Here is a 20763-nt window from a genome sequence, read left to right on the forward strand (position 1 = left end):
AGTGTTGTTTGTGAAGAAGAAAGATGGTTCACTCATAGTGCATTTACTATAGACAGTTAAACAAGGTCACAATCAAGAATAAGTACCTATCCCAGGATTGATGACTTGTTTGACCAACTTCGGGGTGCTAATAGTTTTTAAAAGATAGACCTTAGATAAGGTTATAATCAGCTTTGAGTCAGAGACAGTGATATTCCTAAAATAGCCTTTAGAACACGGTTTGACCGTTATGAATCTGTAATTATGTGATTTGGGCTATTCAATGGTCTTGTAGCTTTCAAGGATCTAATGAAAGAGAGTGTTCAAGCAATATTTGGCCTTGTTAGTTTTCATTTTTATTGATGATATCCTCATTTACTATAAAAATAAGCAAGAACATGCGAGTCATTTGAGAGTTGTCTACAGACTCCAAAAGATCAGCATTGGTCATGTTGTATCTAGCAAGGGGATCCAAATGGATTCACAGAAGTTAGCAGCAGTGAAAAAATGGCTTGGACCTACGTCTCCTACAGATATAAGAAGTTTCATGGGTGTAGTGGGTTAGTACAGAAGGTTTGTGGTAAGATTTTCATCTATAGCCTCTCCATTAACTAAAGTTACTCAAAAGAAGGACAAGTTTATGTTGTAAGATGATTGTGAGGATAAATTTGCAGAATTGAAAAGTAAGTTGACTATATTTCCTTTTCTTACTCTACAAGAGGGTCCAGATGGTTATGTGATTTATTGGAATGCATCAAGTGTTAGACTAGGTTGTGTGTTGATGAAGCGATGTAGGGTTATAACTTATGCTTGAGGACAACTTATGGTGCATGATAAGAACTATCAAACTCATGATCTAGAGCTTGCACTAGTGAGGTTTACACTTAAGATTTGGAGGTATTACTTGTATGGTGTCCATGGAGACATGCTCAAAGACCACAAAAGCCTTCAATATGTATTTACCCAAAAAGAGTTGAATCTTAACCATAGAAGATGGCTTTAGTTCCTAAAGGATTATTACAGGTGTATGTCTTACCATCCTTTCAAGGCTAATGTAGTAGGATATGTTCTTAGAAGATTATCTATAGGTAGTGTGGAACATGATGTGGAAGAAAGAAGGGAACTAGCGAAGGATGTTCACCGGCTTGATCTGTTAAGTTGGCCTTATGATCATATCAGGAAGTGGTGTAATAGTTCTAAATAGGCCAGAATTTTCCATGGTAGTAGAGGTTAAGAAAAAGTAACACAACTTTCCAATATTTCTTTAACATAAGGGTGAAATCCATAATCAGAGAGTGGAGGTTTTCTCCGAAGCAGGAGATGTTGTACCTCGCTATCAAAGTTAATTGTGTGTTCATGTGTGGTAAATTCATGTCGAATACCATAAATCTAGATATTCGATTCATCAAGCCGACACTAAGATGTACCATGATCCACAAGCAGCCTTTTGGTTGAATATTATGAAGAGAAATATAGCGGATTTTGTCAGTAAGTGCCCCAATTGCCAGCAAGTGAAGGTAGAACATCAGAAAGTAGGGGGTATGACTCAAGAGATAGAAATTCCAACATGATCGTGATAAGTGATTAGTATGGATTTCATTACAGGGTTACCTCGTACTCGCTGACAAGATGACTCAATTTGGTTGATAGTTGAAAGAATACTAAGTCTTCTTGCTTTTTTTGCAGTCAAGACTACATATTCGGCGGAGGATGATGCTAAGCTTTACATTAATAAAATAGTCAGGTTACATGGGTTTTTTTTTCAACAATCTCATATACAGCTCCTCAACTTACCCCTCATTTATGGAAGTCAATTCAAAAGGGTTTTGGTACTCAGGTTAACCTTAGCACAACAATTTATCCGCGTACGGATGGGCTGGTAGTGCGTACAATTAAGACCTTAGAGGACATATTTATATCTTGTGTGATGTAGTTCAAGGTTAGTTGGGATTATCAATTTCATGTTATAAAATCCAACTATAATAATAATCATCATTCAAGCATTTAGATGACCCCTTATGAGGCATTGTATGTGCATAGGTGCAATTCTCATATTGGTTAGTTTGAAGTAGGTGAAACAGCCTCAATATGACCTGACTCAATCCATTATGCTGCAAAGAAAGTGCAAATCATTAGAGATCAACTTATGAAAATCCGGAGTCGCTAGAAGTCTTTTGTAGATGTAAGCAGAAGGAAACTAGATTTCCAAGTTGATGTTTGGGTTTTCTTGAAACTGTCACCAATGAAGGAGGTGATGATATTTTCAAGAAAGGGAATATCAATCTTACATATGTAGGTCCTTACAAGATCTTGCAAAGGGTTGGCAAAGTGGCATATGAGTTAGAGTTGCCAGCACAACTAGCAGCACTGTATCCGGTCTTCCATATCTCGCTTTTGAAGAAGAGTGTGGGTGATCCAACATTTGCAGTGTCATGAGAGAATATGATTGTGAATGATCTTTTTTTGTATGAGTATGTACTAGTTGAGATTCTTGATCGCTATATTAGAAGGTAGAAAAACAAAGAAGTTGTTTCAGTCAAGGTTTTGTGGAGGAGTCAATCCGTAGAGGGAGCTACTTGAGAAGTAGAAACAACCATCAAAGCCAAATATCCGCACCTCTTTCCTTCAGATTTAACTCTATCTTTGTTTTATAGTTCCTCTTCAGTTTTAAGCCTTTTCTAAGTAAAATCAATCTAGTATCATGTTCCTTAAGTTTGTACTTGAATTTTCAACATATTTGCATGTTCTTGGAACTAAGATCATCCAGAAAATTTAGTTTTCATTGTTTGGTTGTAGGAATTGCAGCCCTTTCCCTCCATTTCAGCTAGTCTAGTTTTAATTCGAGGACGAATGATTAGGCAGAGATAATCTAACACATCATATCTTAATATAGATCAGATTTAAGCTTTTAAGAAATTGCAAATGCAACCTACTGTCACTATTAATGGACTGTAATCTGACCTATGTTCCATGTGGTAGGTTTGTAGTTCACCACTACAACCCCTCCCCAAACCTAGCTCACAAAATTGGCTATGTCTCGACCAACAGAAAAGACCACTACAGTCCGTAGTTGGAAATATGGATGATAGGTCTGATCATAGGTGAAGGCTACTAGTTGATTAAGGGTAAATTTTTTATTCGTAACTTCAAGTGAGCATAACTATTAGAACAAACTAATTGAATATCACATGATCTATGATATGATCAATAATCTAATCTTCTTTACAATGCAACCGAGTTTGCTAAAATTCGATCTCCGAGTAAAATTTTTTCCTCTTTTTAGTGATGCCCTGTCAGGAAGACTTGAACTAAGACCCCAATCTACGCACCGTAGATTGATCTATGGCCCATACTCCTCTTCGTCGGTCACTTTGACAACAGTTAAGTCAGGGGTCTTTTGATCTTTTCCTATTTCATTGGACCTCTAAGCTACATCGTATAGACCCTAAATCAGGAGGTTTTTGTTAGATTGAGCCTAGAAACATAACTGGAACTTACATATGTAAAGATAATAATCAAAACATAGAAAATTAGAATCACGAGAGGATAAGGTCAAGAACCCTAGTTCAAGAATGCAACATCTTTCTATCAATTCCAGACCCAAAATCAAAAGATTTCTCCATGGAATTCATCACCATGTATGTGGTATTTCATTAGTGCATTCCTTTCTCCCATTAGGTCCCTATTTTTTAGCCAGATTCTTTATTACCTCAATATGATCTAGACATTGGATTTCTTCAATGATATAATTGTTGGGTTTTAGTTTTTAGAATGATCCAAATCAGACTAGTACGATAATATTCATTTTATTGCATGAATTTCATAACCCTAGCTATGTATTTCTTTTAGTTCTTGATGTAACACTCCGGAAAATCATATGTCTAATGAAAATCCAGTATGCCCTTAGGATAGCCTATTAGGGGTACATAGGAACCCCAATGCCCAATATTGAGAAATACTGGGCATAGTATAGAAAAATTGGCTAAGGGATATTACCCAATTTTCGATATATGAATATGAAATATACTTTTTGGGTTGTCATACCCCAATCCAAGATTGATGTTCAATAAATGTACCTGCAATGAAGACCCTAATATAAAAGAAAATATGTTATGAATAGTTTCACACAAAGTACTAGGTATCCAATTGTCAAGCCTAGTTACATTCCACATGACCAATTAAAATGATCATGTAAATTAAACAGTGCCTTAGGACATAGTGAGGGTCCTTGGGACAATAAGTAAACAATTCCAGAGGAACCATAAATTAATAGTTAGTTAGGAAAGTACAACCAACCCATGTGCAAGCAGATGCGCAGGACATGTGAAGTAGCACCAAAGAAGGGGACCACCCTAACCGAATTCGGTTAGGGTAGTTAAGGGGACAAAAAATGTGCATAAGGGACCACTCCACATGGGTCCTAACTTCCTAACATATTTTAGACTCTAAACTACTGCCCCAAATAGATAACTAACCTAGGATTAACCGACATGGACCCACGAGTGCACCCGACAACCTGGGACCAAATCGGGTTGACACTAACCTAGTATTAGTTAAAGAGACAACCTAGTACCTAACCTAGGATGGTCCAAAAGGTTAGTTATGATCCTATCAAGTAAGGGGTACTTTACTAATTCGCGTAGGTTACCTAATTAATTTATTTAGCAAATCAATAAATTATTTTAAAAGGGCTTAAACAAAAACTACAAAGGAAATTTCCAGATTTTGGTTAAGACAAGAAAGGGATAACTTAGTACCTAACCGTGGATGGTCCAAAGAGTTAGTTAAGGTCCTAACAACTAAGGGATACTTTAGTAATTACTCTAAGCTACTTAATTAATTAATTTATCAGGTTAATTAATTAATTTAAAGGGTAAAAACCGAAATCACAAAGAAGTTTCAAGATTTCGGTTGAGATAAGAAAATAAAGACAACCGAGTAAATAACCTAGGATGGTCCAAAGGATTAGTTATGATTATAACGACTTAAGGGTACTTTAGTTTATCAATCTATATGTATAAAGATTTACAAAATTTACCCCCCCCCCCCCATATTATATGATTTGAACAAAATTTACTTTATCATAAAAATATCTAATTTTTACCCTCGATATTGTTAAAATGACACAAGTTTAATTTTTATGAGCAAATGTAACTTGATTTCATGACAATATTCATTGTGGAAGAAGAAATAACATTTTGTTGTTATTCTAGAGAAGTTGAAATATCCCGAAACATCGACATATTTGTCAATGGAACCTCACCCACATAAATGACTCATTGGTCAAGGTTCCTATTTGTCTTTTTCTTCTCACTTTTATGACAATTTTTTAATCTTTTTTTAGTGTAAAAAAGAATGTCACAATTACCACCCTAAAAAAATCAATTGTTTTTATTTTCGTTACTCCCATAATTTTTTATAATCATAACTCCTAAATCATATTAAAGTTCATGTTTATGGTATCATTTCAAATTCAATATTATGTCCTATAAATAGAGACAATAGATAATATTGTTACAAAAGAAATGATCAATTTTTAGGGGTCGTTTGGTTTGAATAATAGTTATGTTGAGATAAGTTATATTGGAATAAGTTATACTGGAATTAGTTTTTATTACTTGTTTGATTTGTTAAATTCAATTCAATATTCTTTGTATAATTTTTTGAAATAAGTTGTTTGTTTACAAAAATACCTTCACCTTATGTAGGTTTTTTTTTTTTTTACATTTTCTTTGCAAGCATTAGTTATTTATTCCTAAAAATAAAATTTCCATCTTATTGATCTTAAATATTTTTATATGTGAATTTCCAAGATTGTGTCGTATGTTTTAAAAAATTAAACTTTCATCATATTTAACTTAAAAATTAAACTATCATCGTATTTAACTTTAAAATAAAATGTTCTTCTTATTAAGCTTAAAATAAGGTTTTCATCTTATTTCTCTTAAAAATAAAACTTTCATCTTATTTAGCCTAAAGTAAAATTTTCATCTTATTTAGCTTAAAAATTAAGTTAAGTTTATTAAAGTAAAAGAAAGTTTATTATAAAAGTTATCTACATTTTTGTTATAGATAAAATATAATTTTCAATGAGTAATAAACTACATAATGAAAAATATTAATTTATTAGTGGAGTGAAAATTTTAAGAGGATTCAAAATATAAATAAAAATAATAATACACAAATAAATTCAACTTATAATATATTCATAAATAAAAAATTTAATTGTAAAATGTAAATTTTTAATAGAAAAATATGGTTATCATAAAAACAACGAATAATTAGAGTTGTGAATGTTATTATAAATGTTGTTAATAATTATGTTAATTTGTTTGAACGTAAAAGTGGTGTAGTAAAGAGAGCTTAAGGGGTAATTTTGTTCATTTACCCATATAATCCTAGGATAACATATCCTTGGATTACTATACCTCCCCTAGTGAGGGATAACTTATCCATGGACTAATTGTTAATCCGGGGATGAATTATCCCCATCTTTGCAACTAAACACTGAATTAAGGGGTCGTTTGGTTAGCCGCATTACAGTATTGAAAAAACATTGAATCACGACCAAAAAATTACCTACCTCAAATGGAGTTCGGTAATTTCCGACCTCCGGAGGTCCGTATTGTAAAAAACAATAATATTAAAAAACCTCTATAAAATCGACTAATGTAGTCGATTTTTATGAAAAATAAAGTGGAAAAAACAAAATTTGATCTCTGGAGGTTGGAATTTTTCTCGAAAAAATGAATTACAGTAAAAATTGACCTCTTGATGCCGGTATTAAATAAATAAATAATATTTTATTTTTTCTCAATTAAATATAAAAAACAAAATTTAGAAATATTTTAATTTAATTTTATTTAAATCGACTTTGGTAGGACGATTTTGTGTAAAATAAAAAACAAAAATAATTATAATACCAACTTCTCAGAGTCGGTAAAATCAAATAGTATGTAATTAAATTAATTTTCATTAAAATATTTATGTAGTGACTTCCAGAAAATTAATAAACTCATATTTTTAATTAACTTTAAATAAATTGTCCTCCAGATGATGGTTTTATATAAGCTAAAAAATAACTTAATATAAAATACCGACCTCATGAGGAAGTTATTTTTATTTCATCTAATTACTTTTAATAAAAGCGACATTCCGATGTTGATTAGTTTTAAAAAAATGTTCCTATTAATCATAATTTTTCTAGAATAATACTATTTTTCACCTACCATTAATTGTTTTTAAAAAAATGTAACAATTTTGTACACTTTTATAAATGAAATGTTAGATCAATAATCCATATTTAGAGTATAAAACTACATTGATATGAATATCGACTATAACTAGTCGGTTTTTATGCAAAATAAATTGAGAAGACCAAATTGACATCAGGAGGTCGGTATTTTCCCGAAAAATGAATAACAATAAAAACCAACCTCTTGATGTCGGTATTAAATAAATAAATAAATAAAAATAGTTTATTTTCTAAATTAAATATGAAAAAATAGAGAAATATTTTGATTTAATTTTATTTAAATCCTCTTCCATAGGACGGTTCTCTATAAAATAAAAAATAATAAAATTATAGTAACGACTTCTGCAAGCCGGTAATATTAAATAATATGTAATTATATTGATTTTCATTGAAATATTTTTATAGTGACTTCCAAAAAAATTAATAAATTAATATTTCAATTAACTTTAAGTACATCATCCTCCAAATGACAGTTTTATATAAGTTAAAAAATAAATATAATTATATTTATATTTATATTTGTAGATTAATGTACAAATTCTACCAGTCCGTCATCAAATCATGAACTTAATATCTCAAGTCACGACGTAAAGGTGAAGAGCTAACATATAATCAATTTGAGTATGAAATGCGATATAATACGAGTAGTAATGTCATGATAACAATTAATTAAGTTTTATATTTATAATTATTTGTATAATTGTTCGAATGTATAACCTTAAATGTAGTAAATCGTTTTATGAAATAGATAGTAGAACAACATAAATTATTGTACAAAGCAAGTTCTATCAAGATTATTACATAGTGATCATATTGTCGGCAATGACATGTGTAAAAGATATTAATTGGACTATGAAATACGTTGATGAATTATTAGTGGTTCAAATATGATATACATTATCAATTAAAGAAATATCAATGATCTATTCAAGGAGATTTAATAATAAATTTGATATTGATAAACTTCTGTTGATGGATAAAATTAAATTTACACAATAAGGAGGTATAGAAATTTTAAAATTAAATTTATACAATTAGAAGGTATATAATTTAATTTCATACAATTATGAGTTATATAGTTTAAATTTATAAAATTGAATCAACCTATAAAATTGAATTTATCAAAATAAGACTTTTGTTAACATGTAGATAAATTAGTTATATATAATTTTAATTAATAAAATATTAAATTTTGAATGATATATTTAAATTATTATATTATTAAATAATATTGACTTCACAATATAGATATTTATTCAAAATACATAATTATTTTAAGAAATACGAACATCTCTTGATCAGTAAATTAACCGGAAAAGGGCCTAAAATACTCTTAAAGTATTGAAAATAGTACAAAATTACCCTTCATCCACCTATTGGCTCCAAAATGCCCTTTTCATCCACCTATTGGCTCCAAAATACCCTTTTCATCCACCTTTGAGTTCAAAATTGACCACTTATTTAATGATTTTAAATTTAAACTATTTAAATATTTTTTAAAATACTTGATGCTCAACTATTGGTTATAATTTAATTTATTTGTATCTTTTATAAACCAACTCACTACCCACTCACTACTAACTAAACCCCACCCAATTAATAATCCAAGTATTATATCAAAATCGTCATAAACACTACTAAAACACGACGAAATTATAGATTTCTGGAAATGACATCCAAAATTATTCAAGTCCGAATCAAAGCCCCAATTAAATTTATGTTGAGCCGCTTATTTAGGAGCACACTTCCAATAGGATTCTCTTTCAATATTGAATTAGAAATTTATGACTAAATGTAAAGAATTAATATATCCCGAATTAATTCATGCACTTTTTAAAATATACTTTTATAAATATTTATGATTTGTTTTAAAACCTTTAATATATTATTTTGAAAAAAAAGATACCTATGAAGTAACATCACATAATTGAGACGTAAGAATAATTAAGATGAACATAGTCAGACTTTTAAATTTGTCGATAATTTTTATTGAGACACTTGAATGTATGATAATTTACTTCTATAGATATTTTCGTCGCAAATTTTTAAAAACACTAAATTGAGAGTAGCTTTTTTGTTGTTGCATTAATAATGCNTTGTCGGTAATTTTTATTGAGACACTTGAATGTATGATAATTTACTTCTATAGTTATTTTCGTCGCAAATTTTTAAAAACACTGAATTGAGAGTAGCTTTTTTGTTGTTGCATTAATAATGCGACGGGTTTATTAATTTGGTTGGTTTCATTAGTAATGGGTGGATAGTGGATTGATTTATAAATTATACTAATAAGTTAAATTATAACAATAGTTGAGCGCCACGTATTTAAAAAAATATTTAAATAGTTTAAATATAAAACCGTTAAATAAGTGGTCAATTTTGAACCAAAAGGTGGATGACAAGGGTATTTTGGACCCAATAGGTGGGTGGGAAGGGTATTTTGGAGCCAAAAGGTTGATGGAGGGTAATTTTGTACCATTTCCAATACTTTGAGGATATTTTAGACCCTTTTCCGGTAAATTAACACTTCTTTTTTTAAAAAAGAATGATAATATTAAAACCCTAAGTCCTAAGTCATCTGCTTCAGTCCTAAACATCTATGCTCCTCTCTCATGCCCACCCATTCCTAAACATCTCTGACTCCTCTCCAACGCCCACCCATCCCCGGCCCATCCCTGACCGGCGCTGCAGCCTCGACCACCAGCAGCAGGTTGCGCCACCATCCCCTATCACCACACTCCCTTGATCAGCAGCAGTAGGAGGTCGCAGCAACAGCAACACGTGGATGGCAGGAGTAGAAGCAAACTCCGAGCTCCATTTTCGGTAAGGTTTACTCTATTTCCCACTGTTTTTAGTTCGAAAAATTTGGAAATTTAGTTTCTTATTCCATAGTAATTTTGTTCCAGGTACTGATTTTTCTATTTTCCCACTATTTTCCCACTAATTCTTACTCCGTTTCTAGTGATCTTTCCCGAGATTATTTGAGCGGATCCAAAGAGGTAAATTTAGCAGTAAGATATACCCATCCATGTTTGAAAATTGTGATTAAACACTCCGATTATGTGATTTCTTTTGCAGTCAGATCATTCGGAGAAATTCCAAATGTTTTTTAGGGTTTATGTAAAAGGAACCCACTTAGATCAATGAAACCTATAGATTTAAAATGTAATGAACATAAGTTATTTCAATTTCCTTTAGTTTATCAAACTTCCATTAAGGATATATGGTAAGGATCGTTGTTATTCATCATACATTATTTGAAGAAAACCAAGTGTTCTTCGGCCTTTCCTGATTCACATTTGTTTTTGATCAATTTCAACATTAATTGTCCTTCCTGTTGAAATCATTTCTCTCTTACATTGGGATTACATTGAACCCATTGATAATAATGTGTTATTTCTTTAAACAAGAGGTATGATAGATAGAGTTTAGGAACAAGCATTGGGATTCATAAAGTCCATCAGTTATTTGTACCAATGGATCTCATGGGCTTAAACATGTCTAGAAAATAATAGTTTTATCAACATTTGGTTGAAAGTCTCATTCCTTGTCTTGAAATTTTTAGTTAGACTTGGGAAATATATGGAGACATTAGATAGGAACATAAGTTATTTTAGTTTCTTAATAGTTTGGTTGGTTGACTATCTGAACTTTCGCTTGGTGAAGATTCAATTCCCAAACTTATTTCCCCTTCCACTACTCCCAATTTTTTAAAAAAAGAAAAGAAAGTTGTTAGTGTATATATATGGGTAGAGAAAAATATGAGGGGAAAAATACTATTGTTGTGTGATGTAGATTTCCTTGAAATTTCTATAGCAAACTTGTGCATTGACCTGAGGATGACAAACATTATTTCTTTTCGTGCTAGACAACCGAGGAAGATCAACATCTAAAAATGTTGATACAAGATTATATTGCTTTTTTCATCAAAGTACGAGATATTTTTTGATGATTCAACATTTCTAAAGTACAAGTACAACTTTTTTCTATAAGCGTGTGTGTCCATCTTGTATTGATACTTAGCTTTAATTTAGTGATAACTTATTTATTCCATTGAGTGTTTGTTTTGCATAAGTAGCAACATTAGTTGATCCTATAAATGACAAAATTGATTTCTTTGCAAGATCAATTTGTGTCCATCTAACGTTGACATTAAGCTTCAATTTTGGAATAATGTGTTTCTTAAGGATAAGTACCAATGCTAGTTGATCATGTCAAATTGATTTTCTTGCAAGATCGATTTGTGTCCAAACAGTGTTGACACTTATCTTTAAATTTGTAAATAATATATTTGTTATTCATAAGTATCAACACTAGTTGATCCTATTGATGGCAAAATTGATTTTCTTGCAAGATCGATTTGTGTCCATCTAGTGTTGGCACCTAGCTTTAATTTAGGAATAATGTGTTTGTTAAGCATAAGTTATTTAATTCTATTGATGAGAAAATTGATTTTATTGCAAGATTGATTTGTGTCTATCTAGTGTTTACACTTAGCGTTAAATTTAGAAATCATATATTTGTTAAGCATAAGTTTCAAGATTTCGGTTGAGACAAGAAATAAAAGATAACTTAAGGGTACTTTAGTAATTACTCTATGTTACTCAATTAATTCAATTATCCATATTATTAATTAAATTAAAGGGGTAATGCAAGAAACATCCTAGTACTTAACATACGATGGTCTTAAAGGGTTGATTATGGTTCCAATGACTTAGGGGTACTTTAGTACTTACCCTAGGTCCCTAAATTAATTAAATTGAGGATTTAATTAATTAATGTAAAGTCAAAATATTGACCTAAACCATAGTCAACACCAAAATTTCAGATTTTAGGTCAAGTCAATATTATGCTATGCTTAGTCAACTTATGAGGGTTTTTTTAGTAATTAGTTAATTAATTAATTTAATTAATTTATTAAACCATAAGTTGTATAAGTCAAGGTAGTTTCTAAACCTAAAAACCACGTTTAAACTCAAACAAATACACGACTAAAACCAGAAAACAAGCGTGACAAAAATAGTGAACAAAACGCAAGAAAAAAAACAGAAAATTTGTTAGACGATTTTCAAGGTTTCTTCAGGGTTCGTTCAAGGTGGTATTCGTAGATTAAGTTCTACTTAAAGTATGGGTTTCTCTCCTGGAATTCTTTCTCCAAGAGTATTTTCCTTCGAACGATTCACAAGATCTTTAAAACTAGGGTTGTTCCCTTCGCTCTCGTCAAACTTTCTTTCCCTAGTATCCTTTTCAATTTCAATGTTGAATAGGTTAGAGAACATGTTATTGGTATGTGGTGTTGGTTGTTCTTAACATAATTGTTCTTGAATGATGAGTATCGAATGAACTTATGAACTTGTAATTGTGTAAAGTTAATCTTATCATGATAATTAAGGATCGATAATAAGGTAAGTTAAGTCTGTGATGTGTTAAATGAATATGTGTGTTTGGCTGAATGTTGACTCGATGTAGTTGTGATGTTATGCAGATGTTAAATTTATCAAATGTTAATATTATGTTGTCCAATATGTTCTTAAAACGTTACACTAAAATTCATAAACTAAGAATTGGCTCAAACACATCTATGAAATCATATCTTGAATAAATTGGCTATCTGGTTCCAATAAAGTTGGCTAACTCTTTTTGGTCAAAATGAATATATGCTAATGGATAGGAACTTATTTAAATGATTAAAAGATTGACTGAGGGTTCGTACATATGGCAATTTAAATATTAACATACGTAAAAAATTATCTTATGCCAAAAATAATGAATTTGCTAGTCTAACATCCCAAATCTTGAGCCAATTCTAATCATATGCCAATTCTTGTGTAGTAAGAGTATCAAATATATATTAAGAACTTCTAAAGTAATATCAATAAATCCATAACAAAAGGCATGGCATTCATTGGGACAACTCCCAACATGCTCCACAAGAATGAAAGATGAATACATGAAACTCATTGAATGAAGTGCTTATTGTCAATAAACGGTGATATGGAGCTACTACACTAAAGTAAGTAAGTAACGTGAGTTATAACATAATTGAAGGGGTATAAAGTAAGTAAGTGACCAGAATGTGGTATTAAAGTAAGTGAGGCAATTCTTACTTACACCAAAGCTAATTTGTTAAAAGAATACTCACGAATCAAGGTTTTAGAATGTGTGAAACTAGTCTCATTAACAACTAAGGATTATATGTAAGGACAATTCACCTTCATCAATGTAAATTAAAGATGATATGAAATAACAATTCACATTTCATCAATGTAAAGTAAGGATGAGAAGTCATCAATAGAGTAAGTAGATCTCAATCTAGAAGCATGCCTCCATAATGCTTGAGTCAACACTAAAAGATGATGAAATGAACATTCACATAAAAAGGGATGAGTAACAAAGATGTATGTAATGAAATTATGAAACCCTAGAAGGGTTAAGTAAGAGTGTGAAACACACTAAATGGTCAAGTGCATTGGCATATGATGAAATGAATATTCACGTAAAAGGGATGAGTAATTATTAAAAGCAAATGTGCTAATGCTGGTGACATATGATAAGAGGCTCATGTGAAAGATGAGAGCAATCTCAAATGATCTTAAGTAAATATTACCAAAACTTACTCAGTTATGAGAGTGTAAAGCTAATGAAGAGACCAATCTCTATGTAAACTCTGATGAAAGTATTGAGACTGATATATACTCAATTCTAATGATTGGATGAGAAATAATCTGTTGAGATATTATATCCTGATACTAGAATTCAGCTTTCATGACGTATGAGTTGAATCAAATGGAACTTTATACTGAGCACCGATACGCTAGCTATGAGCGGTGATGCCTTCTTTCGGGAAAGGCAGAGGTTCACGTAACTCTCATGAGATGATATTGTCAGGCATGCCGGGCATGGGTCTCCTTATATATCCTAGTCTTTTAACCTATATTGCCAATATATGGATCTACCAGGGTTCGACTCCCTATATGCGCTAGCATGTTCGGGTCACTTTGGCCGGTGATTCCACCTCTTCTTGGTGTGGGGCAGACATTGGATTTCATGATGCTTACATAATCTATGTCGTTAAGGTTAAAGTTCCCAAAGAAAGAATTAGGCAAGCCTCAAAGTATGAAAGATAATGAAATGAACGATACCGAATGTGTTTGTGTAAGACAATTAGGAGGTGAAATCAGATTCAAGTAATGACATTAGGTCATTCTTTATCATTGCACTTCATGATCCCGATGAGCGTCTTAAACTTCATCCTAGGTATAGTTGGTTTTTACATCAACATACGAATGAATGAAATGAATAATGTGAAGTACGAATGAATGAATGAAGCAAACTCTGTGTTTGTTAAAGAAGGCCCTCGGGTTGAGGTCTCATAAGTTGGGCCCTCAGTTGAGATGTCTTTATGCTACATTAACGATTCCAATGTATCGTGTATATGAGATGTATAATATATTAAACATGAATGTAATGAAATCAATGGCATGATCAATTGTCACGACCCAAAAATAGGTGTGACGGCACTTGTCTTATCCCACCAAGACAAGTCAGCCTAAAACCCAATATCTAACAAAGTGCGGAAGTAAATGACAATCCAACAACAATTTCTAGTATGAAACCAAGTCATATAATTCAACCCCCAAAACCAGGTTGTCACGTGCACAAGCCTCTAATGTAAACATTAGAATTGAAACAAAATAGAAGTCTAAAATGAAGTTGTCTTTCAAGTAAAAACAAAGTCATAAACTGGAGTAGGAAAGTTCGCTGAGATGACAAGCAGCTACCTCACAATCCTCCCAATATGCCTCGGAAACGAAGAGAATAGAAGGTATCACGAAGATCCAGGCTCGTAACCTACAAAAATTTGTAGAAGCAAGGGGTGAGTACCAAACCACGCGGTACCCAACAAGCAAACCTCTAAACACAAGTTAAGTGAACAAAATACGGGTACTCCTTACGCTCTATCTAAACCTCCACGCCACAGCCTAACAGTTTACCAAACAAACCACTCAATAACCACACTCTATCAGTTTACACATTCTCAATAACAACTCAATATTCAACAGTCACAAGCTTCACAGAGAAACAATCACAAGATCAGCAAAACACATGTTCAAGTTCATCAATAATAAAAATGTCCAATGCCATGAGATGCAATGTCAAATATCGTGAAGCATGTCTTTCTTAACGATACACACCCGCTGTCTCTCAGTCCGGGACCCATGGGGGACATATCTGTCCATGCATCTGTCGCGGCGCACGACACGACCCTCGATAAATAGTAACCTTCGCGGCGCGCGATACGTCCCTCGAAATATAATATCCATCGCGGCGCGCGATACGACCCTCGAAAATAGTACATCATCCTCTTACCACAACCATGTCTCGGATACAATGCAAATGACATGCTCAAATGAAAAGGGGGAGATAACCATTTGATAACAAAGCACTATTTACAACAATATATACAACACCAACAAATAAACAACAAGTCTCCAAATCATTCTCAACATCACACAAGGAAATACACGAATTTCGTACGCTTAACAAAAGTTTAGAAATCCACTTGCCTTAGCCAATCGAATAATTACTCTTGGACTTGAGCCTTCCCTTTCCGTTGAGCTTCCGAACCAATGGAATCTATTCAAGTGTATATTCACAATAAGGTTTCAGAACTAACAATACCCACACTTTTATGTGTTTAACCTTGACCTAAAAATACACCCCAAATTTATAATCAAGTTTGTAATTCTTGATATCAAAAAAAAAATGTAAATTCTTATATTTCCAAATTTCAAGCCTATGGTTTAGTCTTAATCTCCAAATAACATAAAGTTAATTAAGTGACATAAACATATTAAATATAAATCACAGAAACCCTAAAATTAATCCCTCAAAATTCCCTATACGTATAACTGTTTGATTTATATTATAACACATATATTCCCTAATGATATTGCAATCATCACGCCACCCAAATACAAAAAAAATAAGCCTAATAAGTTTGATTCTTCATGCTGCACACAAACCCACATATAATACTTAATGCATACAATTAATTTTTGTTCTCTTTCTTTTTCTCTAAATTTCAAAACCAATTTTTCCCACTTTCTGTTTCAACTCCAACATTAAATAATAACTATAATTATATGCATAACAATATGTTGCATATAGAAAATGGGAAATCAAATACCTGCAAACCCTTCAGCCGCCTCAAGCTTCGACCTTTTCTTCTTTTCTTATTTCTTCTTTTTTTTTTTTTTTTAAATTAATTATGTACTAAAAGTGATAGGTTTTACCCACATATTTTATTAAATATAGTCTAAATGGTATAGGGTCTTAAATAAATTATCACTTTAGCCCATAAACTATCAATTAATTAACTCAAGTTACACTAATATTTAAAATTTCCAAAAATGACCTTCCGGGTCATTACATTATCCACCACTAAAAATCATGTTCGTCCTCGAACATAAAGTAAAAGAAAGTACCTGATGCTTCAAAAAGTTGAGGATATCTGGCACGCATGTCAGACTCTGTCTCCCAAGTTGCCTCTCCCACTGATCGGTGCTTCCATTGCACCTTCACTGAAGCAATCTCTTTGGTCCTAAGCTTTCGAATTTGCCTATCCAAAATAGCTATAGGCTCCTCCTCAAATGTCAAGTCTGGACCCAGCTCCACAGAATCGAGTGAAATCACATGAGATTCATCCGGAATATACTTCCGAAGCATAGAGACATGGAAAACAGGATGAACTGCCGACAAACTAGGTGGCAAGGCCAACTTATAGGCCACCTCTCCCACTCGGCTCAAAATCTCAAAAGGTCCAATGAACCTAGGGCTAAGCTTGCCCTTCTTTCCAAACCTCATCACACCCTTCATGGGTGATACTCGGAGCCAAACATGATCACCCTCCATAAACACTAAGGCTCTAACTCTCCGGTCTGCATAACTCTTCTGTCGACTCTGGGCTGTCAACAGTCTATACTGAATCATACGGACTTGCTCCATAGCATCTCTAAGCAAGTCTGTATCCAAAGAGTCCATCTCCGCCGAATCAAACCAACCTATCGGAGACCTACACCGTCTTCCATACAATGCCTCAAATGGGGCCATTTGGATACTAGAGTGATAACTGTTATTATAGGCAAACTCCGCTAAGGGTAAATGTTGATCACATCTAGCACCAAAATCGATCACACACGCTCGAAGCATATCTTCCAATACCTGAATGGTCCGCTCAGATTGACCATCTGTCTGAGGGTGAAATGCCGTACTCATATCTAACTGAGTACCCAGACCATGTTGTAATGCCTTCCAGAAATGAGAAGTAAATAGTGAACCTCGATCTGATATGATAGAAATAGGAACTCCATGTAGTCGAACAATCTGACTGATATATAGCTCGGCTAACTTTTCTGCCGTATACTTCACCCGAACCGGAATGAAGTGGGCAGACTTGGTCAGCCTATCAACAATAACCCAAATAGAGTCATAACCACCCACTGTGGTAGGCAAACCCACAACAAAGTCCATAGTAATCCGCTCCCACTTCCAAGTAGGAATAGGCATCCTTTGAGATACACCCCCGGGCCGCTGGTGCTCACACTTGACCTGCTGGCAAGTCAAACACCTCGAAACAAAGTCTGAAATATCTCTCTTCATCCCACACCACCAGTAATGCTGACTCAGATCATGATACATCTTCGCCGCTCCCGGATGGATGGAATACCGAGTACAATGGGCCTCCTCAAGAATCAATCTAATGAAATCGCCTGTCCTGGGCACACAAATTCTGCCTCCGATCCGCAAGACGCCATCAGAATCAAGGACAGCCTCCTTAGCTTCTCCTCTCAATACTTTGTCTCGAATGAGACATAATTTTTCATCATCAAACTGGTGTGCACGGATTTGCTCGACTAAAGAAGACCGAGCCTCAATAAAAGCAATCATCCCATCACTCTCTTCTGAAATCTGCAAGCGGACAAGACTGTTAGCTAATATCTGCACATCTCTAGCCAATGGTCTCTCCTCAATACTAAGCGCTGCAAGACTCCCCATGCTAGGAGTCTTCCTACTCAGAGCATCGGCCACAACATTGGCCTTTCCTGGATGATACAGAATGGTCACATCATATTCCTTCAGCAACTCAAGCCATCTCCGTTGCCTCAAGTTCAAATCCCTCTGTCTAAAGATATATTGAAGACTCCGATGATCAGTGAAGATCTCACAATGCACCCCATACAAATAATGACGCCATAACTTAAGTACAAATACCACAGCCGCCAACTCCAAATCATTTAGTAGGGTAGTTTTTCTCATGGGATTTCAATTGACTAGAAGCATAAGCAATCACTTTCCCCTTCTGCATCAACACACCACCCAAACAACCTCCTGAAGCATCACAATACACAGTAAAGTCTACACCTTCCTCAGGTAGAGTCAACACAGGAGCAGAAGTCAACAAAGTCTTGAGCTTTTGAAAGCTCTCCTCACACTCATCAGACCACTGAAAACCCACATCCTGTCGAGTCAATCTAGTCAATGGAGCTGCAATAGTAGAGAAACTCTGAACAAATCGTCGATAATAGCCTGCCAATCCCACAAAACTCCTAATCTCAGTAGGTGAAGTAGGTCGCGTCCAGCCTCTAACTGCCTCAATCTTGGCCGGATCTACTCTAATACCCTCCTTGGACACCACGTGTCCCAAGAATGTCACAGAAGTAAGCCAGAACTCACACTTTGAGAACTTGGCATACAACTTCTCTTCTCTCAACCTCTGAAGTACAATCCTCAGGTGTCGGACATGGTCCTCCTCAGTCTTAGAGTAAACCAAGATGTCATCGATGAAAACAATCACAAAAGAATCAAGGTATGGTCGAAACACCCCATTCATCAACTCCATGAATGCTGCAGGGGCATTAGTCAATCCGAAGGACATCACTAGAAACTCATAATGCCCATACCGGGTCCGAAAAGCTGTCTTAGGGATATCTGATGCCCTAATCTTCAACTGATGATACCCAGACCTCAAATCAATCTTAGAGAACAATGATGCTCCCTGTAACTGATCAAATAAGTCATCAATACGCGGAAGAGGATACTTATTCTTCACTGTTACCTTGTTCAACTGTCTGTAATCAATACACATTCTCATAGTCCCATCCTTCTTCTTCACAAACAATTCAGGGGCACCCCAAGGTGATACACTAGGGCGAATAAAACCCTTACTCAATAAATCCTGCAACTGATCCTTCAATTCTTTCAACTCTGCTGGAGCCATACGGTATGGAGGGATAGAAATAGGCTTAGTGCCCGGCTCCAAATCAATAGCAAAATCGATATCCCTATCGGGAGGAACACCTGGAAGATCAGAAGGAAATACATCGAGAAACTCCTGAACCACGGGAACAGATTCCATGGGAGGTGGTTCAACACTAGTATCCCGAATAAAAGCTAAGTAAGACAAACACCCCCTCTCCACCAACCTCTGAGCACGGATAAAAGAGATGACCTTTCTAGGATAAGAACCACTAACACTCTTCCACTCAACCCTCGGAACACCAGGCATTGCTAAAGTCACAGTCTTGGCATTACAATCAAGGACAGCATGATAAGGAGAAAGCCAATCCATACCCAAGATAACATCAAAGTCCACCATCCCCAGAATGATTAAGTCTACCCAAGTGTCATACCCAGCCAAAGAAACAAGACAGGATCGATACACTCGATCCACCACTAAGGGCTTACCCACGGGTGTAGAAACACGAATAGGTACAGTCATGCTATCACATATCATATCAAATTTAGCAGCAAAATACGTAGACACATAAGAGAATGTAGAACCGGGATCAAACAACACAGACACAGGTCGATGGCATACTGGGATGATACCTGTAATAACAGCATCGGAGGTCTCCGCCGCAGGTCTCCCGGGGAAAGCATAGCAGTGGCCTCCTCGTCCACCTCCATCCTGGGTGGTACCTCTACCCCCACTCTGCTGAGCTGCAACACCACTACTAGAAACTCTATCACCTCTACCTGACTGAACTTTGCCACGACCTCTACCCTGTGGTGCTGGTAGTCTAGTCTGGAATGAAGAATTAGGTCGAGGCTCACCACGACCCCTTTGTGAAGTACACTGTCGCATTAGATGATCGGGATCTCCACAAGTAAAACAAAATCTCTGACCTGGGAACTGTTGTGTGGACCCTGAAAACCCACTATAATTGCCTCGCCCTGTAGATCGCTGCTGTGAACCGTACGAGCCCTGACCTGGGCCATAAGAACCCCTAGATGTCTGGCTACCCTCAAATGTCGGCATAGATGCATGAATAGGTCCCCGCTGCTGAAAAGAACCACTCACTCTCTGTGATCCCCTACCTCCAGATGAGGCACCCTGAAACTGACCTGATATACGAGCTCTTTTAGGGTCCCCAAACTCCTCTCTCTCCATCAATTCCGCTTATTTGACGGCGCTCACAATGGACTGGAAAGAAGTACCCTCCCTAGATGTCCGAAACACAGCTGAC

General features: G+C 34.5%; 1 protein-coding gene across 1 annotated transcript; it reads right to left on the reverse strand.

Annotated features, from left to right (window-relative positions):
- Positions 1–16678: 16678 nt before the first annotated feature.
- Positions 16679–20687, reverse strand: LOC107028176. Its single transcript, XM_015229220.1, has 3 exons — positions 20126–20687; positions 19720–19721; positions 16679–16906 (listed from the first exon to the last, which is right to left on the reverse strand). Exons 1-3 carry the CDS (start codon positions 20685–20687, stop codon positions 16679–16681), a joined length of 792 nt encoding a protein of 263 aa, XP_015084706.1.
- Between the last annotated feature and the right edge of the window lie 76 nt (positions 20688–20763).

The sequence above is a fragment of the Solanum pennellii genome, chromosome 8 (assembly GCF_001406875.1).
Source record: "Solanum pennellii chromosome 8, SPENNV200".
Classification (NCBI taxonomy): domain Eukaryota; kingdom Viridiplantae; phylum Streptophyta; class Magnoliopsida; order Solanales; family Solanaceae; genus Solanum; species Solanum pennellii.

Coding starts and splice junctions, on each gene's coding strand:
- LOC107028176 (XM_015229220.1), bottom strand. CDS start 20,687: ATGGAGAGAGAGGAGTTTGGGGACCCTAAAAGAGCTCGTATATCAGGT.